General features: G+C 47.5%; 1 protein-coding gene across 2 annotated transcripts in view; it reads right to left on the bottom strand.

Annotated features, from left to right (window-relative positions):
- Positions 1-9,393, bottom strand: part of kcnb2b (potassium voltage-gated channel subfamily B member 2b) — a 48,320-nt gene extending 38,927 nt beyond the window's left edge. Inside the window, exons 1-2 of one of the 2 annotated variants that reach the window (XM_019866247.1) lie at positions 8,947-9,393; positions 6,777-7,463 (exon numbers count right to left, since the gene is read on the bottom strand). In XM_019866247.1, the coding sequence (XP_019721806.1) occupies positions 6,777-7,361 (585 nt within the window). In that variant the 5' untranslated portion in view covers positions 7,362-7,463; positions 8,947-9,393. Of the gene's footprint in view, positions 1-6,776; positions 7,464-7,542; positions 7,658-8,946 lie in introns of those variants that run through there. The other variant, XM_019866248.1, reaches the window with a different exon arrangement.
- Positions 9,394-9,828: the final 435 nt, after the last annotated feature.

The following is a 9,828-nucleotide window of genomic DNA, read 5'->3' as shown; positions in this document are numbered from 1 at the left end:
CGGGGGGTGGGGTCAAACTTCCACATCAGAGTTACAATTCCCTCATTGTGGCTGCTAATCATATAACTGTGACAAATCAATTCGGCAAGAAATACGATGTGGACGGTGTCTGATTTCGAGAGCCACGGAAAAAAATGCTCTGGCTGCCCTGATCTGGTCCCCGGGGCCTTAAGTTTGACACCTGTGAGTTTCAAGTGTTCGCTAACTATAAATGTATGAGGCAAGCGTCGCATTAGGGTCAGTTTAAGGCCAGATCTGGACAAGGCGTTGGATTTGGTGTTGGGGCATTGATAAAGGCGGTAAGGTTCGGAGTAGGGCATTTGTTTCCGTAAATGGTATAATCAAAAGGGAGTCACTTGGAAAACAAATTGTCAAGGGGCACTGAAATGGAACCTGCAGTGTAAATCCAGAGCTAGAGGGCTCCGCTTTGGACCGCAGGGGAGAGACCAAAGGTTTACACATTTCACTTTAGGGTTCGGAGTATTGTTCCGGGTCGTCAGTAAATGGAAATCAGAAGGGAGTCGCTTGGAAAACAAATTGTGAAGGGGCACTCAATTGGAACCTGGAGTGTAAATCCAGAGCTAGGGGGGGTGGGGGGGGGCGCAGGGGGGACCAAAGGTTTCTACATTTCACCGATAAGCACAGGAAGCGGAGCCGCCTGAGGCCGCACTTTGATGAACGCCGAAGGTGATCGATAGGACGCCAAAACGGAACGACGCCGCTTTGAATTGCAATCAGCTGCACTCCAAGGCAGGGAAATCCAGCGCCGTCCCCTCGAGAGGCGAGAGGCGACGAGAAGAAGCACCGGCGGGGGGGAAGCCAAAGAGCTTTCGGAGGACGTGACGGCAATGTTGCCGAAAACCTTTTCGAGGACAGGCCCGTGAGAGCGGCCGCCCGGGCGTTACGGTGTGAGAGAGAGAAAGCGGCAGGGAGGGCGAAGGCTTCGGCAAAGCGGTGGCGAGCGAGCGAGGGAGGGAGATGTCAAGGTGGCAATAACTTCCTATGCTGGAGAGAGAGGAGGGTGGGGGGGGAAGAGAAGCTGAGCTCAGCGTTTTCATTTTCAAATAAAAAGCTGCGCGTGTCTGCACAAGGGCGCGCGGTGTGTTACAAAGTCCGCAAGCTTGCGCGTGTGATCGCCGGCGCATGTAATGGACACCTAGTGTTCACGGGAATGATCACTTTGCCCGCTACCGCTGCCCCCCCCCGCCCCCAAAGCCGCCGCCGGGGACGATGAGAGTGACACTAAACGAGGAACGGGAGGGACTGCGAGGAAATGAGGAAGGCAGGACGAAGAGGCAACGCATTATGCTCAGAAGTCAAGAAAAATGACTATTATTGTGGATTACATATGACAATTTGAAATTTTGCTTCAGACTTTAGCAAGCATGATGGAACTTGACATGCTTGATTTTGCTTTCGCGGGCCGCATAAAATGAGGTGGCGGGCCAGATCCGGCCCCCGGGCCTTGACTTTGACACCTGTGTCTTATGTTATCAGGTTACAGGGTGCATGAAAGGGCGAAACAAAAAAATGACATGTTTCGAAACTTGTTCGAGCTCGAGAGAGTGAAGCTTCATTCCCGAGTTAAACGCATTTTAATTTGGTCATGATCCAAATTAATATTGTCAAGACTTGCCCGCAGCCTCACTTATTTTTTAAAATGCATATTCATATGAGATCTAATTGAAATTGTTTCGCCAAAGCCAACTCTGCACTGTCTCTTTCCTCAAAACGCTGCAAACAAACGGCCAGGTACCCCTCGCCATTTCCCAATCGTCCTAATTGATAAATCACGGCACACGTGCGGGAGAGGGGTGGGGGGGCTCGAGCTGTAATTCTTCCACGTGCGAGCCCTCTGTGGTAATCAAGTAAATGAAAGCGAGTGTGTTGGAAGGGTTCGTTTTAGCAAAGCAAAGCAAAAATAAAAAAATAAAAGAACGGGCGCTCAGTTTGACGGTCGAATAAATGAAGTCGCGGCAGCTATCGTTCTGTTCTCTCTCAATTCCAACCCGTAAGATTTGATTTGATCTCGTTTTGAGGGAGCGGGCGATTATGTTTTCATTGCAGCCGGGGCTAATTGACATCGACAAACGGCGCTCGGCTGCATCAGTGGCTCGGGTCGAAAGCAACCTCCAGTGCACTCTCACAAGTTCCCTTTCAACTCCGGCTGAGGAAAACGCTCCTTTATTTACTCGAAACGCAGCTTCGGCGCGATCAATACCGGCCCTCTTTGCTTTGAATACGACCTTGGGATGCGCCTGTTGGGATGCGGTGTTACATTCTCGGTAAAAAAAAAAAAAACACATTTCAAGCACTTTTGCAAACAAGTTCTGCAAGCTCTGAAGTGTATCGCCAACAGAGAGGCAGAAATGTGTCGCAATCTCATCTGAAGTTAGACAGGAAGTATTCCCGCCAACGGATTTCCGTCAAACGGAAATTCCGTCACCGGAATAAAAACCTACGCATTAAAATTTCGACTACGATATCACATTAACGATCGATTCAGAACAACGGAAGTTCCGGACTCGGAAGCTATACGGAAGCCCACAGTAGCGCAAATTCAAGAAAGTCCCGCTTGAAACTATGGAAAAAATTGCCGCCGGAACGCTATTTCGTCTCATCGGATCCACAAACGGCGACATGTCAGTGACTCTATTGGCATGAGTTTTTACTGTAATAGTGAACGATTTTTTCAAAAAATTCCGTTCATTTACATTTACGTCCTGTCCGATCGTTAGCATCCAAACGAAGAGGAACGGTAATGACCGCGGAACAGAAATCTGACTAGCTGCTCAGAGTGAATTGCTCGTGGCTCGACGGATAGTCAAGTAAACGAACGTTTCCTGGAATGCTTTACCTGTTATCGTGAGAAAAATATTTACAGTCAAACCTCGGTTTTCGTCCATAATCCGTTCCAGAAGGCTGTTCGAAAACCGAAACCAGCGACGCGAGGAAGGGTCACTTCCTCGTGTAAGGAAGGCGGGAGGAGTCAAATGGTGCATTCAAGTGCGCTCAGTTTGTTCGAGAACCGAAATTTGTTCGTCATCCGAGGCATTAAAAAAAAAAAACCTCGAAATTTTTGGTCAAAAACCGAATTGGACGAGAACCGAGATGTTCGAAAACCGAGGTTCGACTGTATAAGAATAATAATCGCTATCTGGATGGCTAATTAGAGTGAAGGCGAGCTCCATAGCGCTAACTATGGGCATCGAGGACTTCAAAGCGTCCCGTGGCTGCCTTCAAAAGTTCGTTGCACGACATCAGCTGAGCTACGCTGCCGTGTGTGGTGATCGAGGGGAGGTCAAGTTAGAGACGCCGACTGGGTGGAAAGAAAAGCCACCGGGTCCGTTACTAGTCTCATTTTGTCGCAAATAGTCCGAACTTTGTTATATTTTGTTCATTTTCCTGTACTGTATGCTGCAGTTTTTTTGTTATAAACTCTTTTTGGACCATATCGTTTTGCATTTTATTGCTTGTGTTGTTCCACGTGTATTTTGTTGACATACTTGCATGTTCATAAAGGACATGTACCATCGTCGTATAAGGAAATTCTGTTATAAGGAAAGATTGGACAACGTAAATATGATTCCTGACTCGAGAACATTGACCGTATTTGTGCAGCAGTTTTTTTTCAACCCCAAATCAAGCCACGGACGTTTACGGACGATTACGATGAGGGGCGGTAGCCCCAGCGAACGCCTCACCTACAGCCGGTTTGGAACGTCGGGGCAGGCGGATGATCAAAATGTCGCTTGCCTCTGCTTTTGCGGCTGCCGCGCAAACCCACGCCACCTACAATCCGGGAAGTTCTTTCTGAGCTGATGATGATTGCAGGATAAGAGGATTTTTGTTGTCGATGCCTAAATGCAAGGCTGAAAACAAGTACACGGCTGGCAAACAATTCAAAACTTCCTGGCCTAAAAACATCAGCACCTCTTGGTTGAAGCTTTTCTGTCGAGCGATCACAATTCCCGCAAAGGTTGAGAGGACGGCAGGCGGAGCTGCTAATCTATCTTTCATCTTTGAATCCGAAAAAAAAAAAGACATTTATACTCCGTTCGGTTGAGTAAAAAGCCTGCGGGGGTCCGGGGGGCGCAAGTTGCTCCGAGAGCCACTAAATTAAATTTCTGTCCATATTTATATGCATGGCGTGAACAAATGATTGAAAAATGACAGGCAGAAATGTCAAGAATAAACAATCATGTGTGGAAAACGCTCTTGGATATTGACTGGAGAAGCAGATGCTGGCTGCTGAATGCAATCCGTCACCTTATTATGACATCATTGATTGCATCACCCCTGCTGTCAACCAGTTCAGGGTGTCCCTCCTCCTCACCGCCACTGCGTCGACTGCCCGACGACAGCTGGGATAAGCTCCGTGACCCCCGTTGATGGTAACAAGGGTGGGGTATCTTTTTGGCGCTAGAACTGCGGCATTCGACCGTTTCTCACTCTGTGACCGTTTCATTCATTATTCATGCAAAATGATTTGCAAAGATCCAACTCAGCATCCTAGCGGGGGGGGGGGGTTGCAACTCCGGCATCTCCGACATCTCTCTTCCCGTTATTATTTGCCCTCGACGATGACATTCTAGCGACGTTTTCTTTCATTTCATTGGAATGGCTTGAGCGGACGATCAAGAGTGGATCCGGTTCAACTTCAAGTTGCTACTCTCTCGGGGAAGGAACTGTTGCATCACTTCCTCATTGGCGTAAAAGTATCCCACACGGGGACTGTAAAGGATTATCCTCTCATCATATTAATTTGATCACTTGGGCTCAACGTGACCCTGCAGAATTTTTTTTTTTTTTTTTAAAAACTCTGTTCTCACATGATTGACCTTTACAAGTGCAACGCAAGTGCGCCGAGCGTTTCGCACCCGAGACGAGATGACTGCGGTGACATCCCAAACATTGCTCAAGCGGCTCTGTACGCGCAAGCTTACCGCCGGCATGTTTTCCCCGACGCCTTTCAAAAGTTCAAGCCCTTGGCCTCTAAAAAGGCTTCCCCTGACCTCACGGCGCAGCCATCCAAAGTCTATTTTCAAATGAACTCTCCGCGGCGCGATCACACGATGCGAGCCATTTTAACTCATTCAGTACAAGCCAATTCTGGACCAAGTCTGAAAAGACGTTTAAAAACGTCTTTGGGAGTGAATGAGTTAAGTGACATTCGAGAAAAAACGTCAATGCATTTAGAAGATGGGGCGGGATTTCCCTTCAGGAGGCTTCCCCCGCATATATTGTCGGGAGAAAGACGGACTGCTTGGATATAAATAGCATTTGGGTTGGGGGGTGGGGTGTGTGCCTTTCGATTCGAGATCAGCGTCTGGCCCGCCATTGAAACGCTGTTTGTCTCAATGCAATTAACCTCAGAGAGCATTCTTGGCAATCACAAATCACTTTGAGCTTTGCGCAGGAATAACGACACTTCTTGTTTGCTGCGGTTTGCGCAGGACCAGGGTGGACTTTTCAGCCTGACTCGCTATGATTTCCCATTTAATCTAAATTTCGATTTGGATCGTCTTTCTTTTTTTTTTTTAATCAGTCTCGGCAATCTTATGAGGCTCAAACGGGCGCGCCGCAACGTCGAGGCCACCCCCCTCTGACGATAAATACAGTGACATCTCCTTCAACTCCACCTCATCCTCCTCGCCACTCAATTCGGTCGGTCAGCCTTGATGAAATCCAATCACCGGTCATATACGTCAGGTCTCAAGTATCCTGATCTCATCAGGCGGCGTGGGATTATATTCCAGGTCAAGCGGATCAAAAAGAAGAGGGTGAATGAAGTGTGTGCTTTTATCAAATTGTAGTGCACAGGTGTCAAAGTCAAGGCCCCGGGGGCCAGATCTGGCCCGCCGCCTCATTTTATGTGGCCCCGCGAAAGCAAATCAAGCATGGCAAGTTCCATGAAGTTTGCTGAAGTCTGAACCGACATTTCAAATTGTCATATGTAATCCACAAAAACAGTCATTTTGATTGACTTCTGACAGTGGTGCCCCAGACCAAATTCGATACAGCCTTAAAGACGTTTCAAAAGAACACGAAAGGGACTGGAAAAATATTGCAAAAAGCCAATGTGTCATCATTTGCCGCTGGCTGAAATGAAGCCCATCCAGGTGTGCTGAGTGCACTCGTGATGTGCTGACATCACAAATGATGTTTCAAACTTCCAAACAAATTTTGAGGCAGATTCTTGGCAGATATGTGGGTCCAACTCCCCATTTTCAAAGTTTTGGGTAGTTTGGATTTCAAGGTAACGCTGTGATCAGTTCTCACAGTCGCAGGCTCATATTTGCTGTACAGTGGTACCTCTACTGACGAACGTCTCTTCATACGAAATGTTGAAGTTACGAAACGTCCTTAGATCAGTTCTTGACAAAACGACAGGCAAAAAAAAAAACAATTCTGAGAGAGAACATGACCATCATTTTGATTTTTGGGTTTTTTTTTTTTTACATTATGCACAACTCATTTATTGTGCAGTAATCTCATTGTAACATGTATTTGTTGTTGCTTATTGATGCATTTTTATGCTTTAGAAAACAGTTATGTCTGAATTTTGAGGGTGTTTGGAACGGATTAGGGCATTTCCATGGAAAACGCGTCTCTGCCGACAAACTTTTCTACTTCGGAAATTCCTTCCCGAACCAATTCATTTCGTAAGTAGATGTAGCACTGAAATAAGGTTCTCACTGTTCCACGTAAAGACGAAACCTATGAGACGGGGTGGTATCGTGGCGCGATCGCGTTCGTCCTTTCGATTCCCTTACCTTGGCAGCGACAGAGGAGCCAGGCTTCTCCAGGAGATCCCACAGCTTCTTCCTCTTCTCCGGGCAGCAGGTGTTGTCGAACTCGCCGTCGCCCTCACGTTCCCTCATGGTCTCCGCCTCCCGGCGTAGCTCCTCGTTCATCTGCTCCTTCTTCTGGTGGTAGCGAGCCTGGCAGCAGGACTCCAGGTAGATCTCATCGATCCCCCAGAAGTCCAACTCCTGGCCAAAGGAAAGGGCGCACATCTCCTCCATCATGTGCAGCTTGCCCGTGCGGTAAAAATTCAGGATGGAGGTGAAAGCCCCTGGGTGGCGGTCAAAGAAGTACTCGTTCTCGTTCAGGCTGTAGTCGTCGCACACCTCCATCAGGGACTCGTGCGTGTTGCAGTCCCGCAGCTTGCCGAGGCGGGTCCTCGGCAGCCGATCCAGAGTCCGCCACAGGACTTCGTGGTTGAGTCCGCCGACGTTCAAGCGGACCCGGCGGGAGCGGGCTTTGGTGCGGATGATGTCGATGGGCTCCGGCGGCACAGAGGGAAGGGGTGGAACGTAGGCGGGCTTGAGCCCGGCTGGTCCCAGTTTCTCGGCCATGGCGGCGGAGAAGACCCAAAAGACTTGTGAGGGTTTCAAAAAGTCCACCAGAAAGAGCCTACGAAAGGGCGCCGGGTCCTTTTAAGGCAAGTCTCTCCATGGCTGAGGAAATAGAGCAAAACGTTTGAATGATGAAACATCCAGTGGTTTTACAAATTCACTCGCCGACACTGGTAATGACCTCGCTTCATCAAGTCTCCGGGACCGCGGTGGCCGGAATCACTCGTTGCTTTAAAAGTCAATATTTCTCGCGGAGGGTGGGATGAAAGCTCCACTCGAGAAGACGAATCATCGCCGATTGTCATTGATGTTACCGCTTTGTAACTCACATTACATTCGTTGCTCCAGAACAGCAATGCCGTTTTCTCCATTCATTTTACAATTTGAATTAAGCGTCTTTGATGTTCGAGCTCTTTGAGATGCACAAGGGAAAACCTGAAGGTGTCTCATTAAGAAACGCCATCTTTGTTGTCATGAATGATACACCCTGTACTTTTTTTTTTTTTTTTTTGCAAAATTTTAACCCAACAGTTATGCTTGCATATCAAGAACAGGAATAATATTACTGGTGACTATTTAATTAACCCACGTCACGCATAATTATTCAAGCATCAGGAATAAACACTGTTTACATGGTTTGGGTTACAGATGGACGAATATATTACATTCAGAACTCGATTACCCAGAATTTCAATCATATGGTCCTAATAATGTCCGAATAATGTCTACTTAATTATAAATATTACTTGACTAGTACTTAAAAAAAAAAATCAGTTGAATGTAACAGGAAGGTTAAAATGGGTTTAAGTTGCATTCGTAACACAGCAGCAATTCTCCCAAAATGTCAGGAAAAAAACAAAACAAAACGTATTTTATGTCATTCTTAATTTAATTGCCATTCATTTCAGTCAATATTGAGTGTATTGATTTTAAAGTGGCTCAATTTGACCGGTAACATGACAGATGTAAGGGCTAAATTATCACACGATCGAAGCTTGAGCATTCATTCTCCAAAAATCATAAGCGCAAATTGTACGTTTTCAAAATTGGTTCACTACACGTAACCCTCGGGTGACATTTCGTTCTACAAAAGAAGTGTTTTTGTTTTTTTAACTCAATCAGTACCAGCCAATTCTGGACCAAGTCTGAAAAGACGTTTAAAAACGTCTTTGGGAATGAATGAGCCAATAAGGTTGAGGGTGTTGTGCCTTGCTCAAGGGCACCCCAGTCCTATGTGTGATCCTGCACCCCCCTTTGAGGTTTTCTGAACCACTCCACCAAGGCTCCCACTCATCATCTCACTGATTAAGTCAATGTGAAACAAGTGATCCAAACGGGGAATAAAATCACATTTACTTCCGCTTGACTTGCAGAACAAATGTCTCGTTCTCCTGGCTTGTGACAGTGAGCATTCAGTCATGCAACAGTTCCGCCAAAATTTGTGAGTCTTATTAAAGTGATGTTTCTCCTCCAAAACGCAAGAGGCACGAGAATTGTTTTTTTTCTTCTTCTTTGCATCATAACGTCGCACCGGCTGCATGCCAACCGTTTTGGCTGCTTTGAAACAACGTCGGATGGGTCTTACCTTGCCAAGATAAGTCGCATTTGTCCATGCAAAGTCCTTCCATCTAGGCGGGATTTCCCCCACCACCACCCCCCCACACACCCCAGTCCTCCTCCTCCGCGTACAGTCAAGCTTCCACGGCCGAGAGTGATCCGCAGGCACCGTGCGGAGACCGCGCGCCAGGCATGCTGTCGACTCGAGTGCGCTGGTGTGTGCGCATTCCAAACATCTTCCTCCTAATGCTCCAACATTGCCCAAAGAGAGAGAAAAATAAAAGTCCCGCCTCCATCCGCACACGCGCTCGCTTGTTGCGATCACTTGCCGTGAGAAGGCAGGAAGGGGAGTTTAGGGAGGAGGGTGCGCAGAAGCGAAAGCGCCCAGCTGTAGTCCTGTGGAGTGGGCACACACACACCAAAGGGAGCTGAGAGGGGCTGCAGCACCTCCCTGGCGAGAGGTGAGCTGACTGGCCACCACTAGGCGGATCGCGTTTACAGGCAGGGTGGTGGTGGTGGTGTGGAGTGGGGTGGGGTGGGGGTGTTGCACACAATTGCATAAACGCTGAGTTGTGTGGGACGTGAGCGCCGCAGGAGCCGGCGCGGACACACAAGCCGTTGATGCCGTATGACAGACTTTTAACATGACAAACTTGATGAATCAGCAGATTTGATGAGGACATTTGGACAGAGAGATAACCCTGGTGTAGACCACCAGGTACTATGTACAGTCCCTTTTTTTTTTTTTTTTTAAAACAGCGCTCCAGTGAAATCTATTTTCTGAGCGGGTACTTAATGCAAAAAGTTGGATTACCACTAGAAAGTAGATGAACAGTTAAAATCCAACATTGTAGGCTGTCCAGCTTAAGGGCCACCGTGGTTAGCTGGGAATGTGCAAGTAAGTTAAATC

This window comes from Hippocampus comes, unplaced genomic scaffold, assembly GCF_001891065.2.
Source record: "Hippocampus comes isolate QL1 unplaced genomic scaffold, H_comes_QL1_v1.1 scaffold3, whole genome shotgun sequence".
In the NCBI taxonomy this organism is placed as follows: domain Eukaryota; kingdom Metazoa; phylum Chordata; class Actinopteri; order Syngnathiformes; family Syngnathidae; genus Hippocampus; species Hippocampus comes.
Note: the sequence above shows the minus strand (reverse complement) of the source record. Positions and strands in the feature narration are given on the sequence as shown.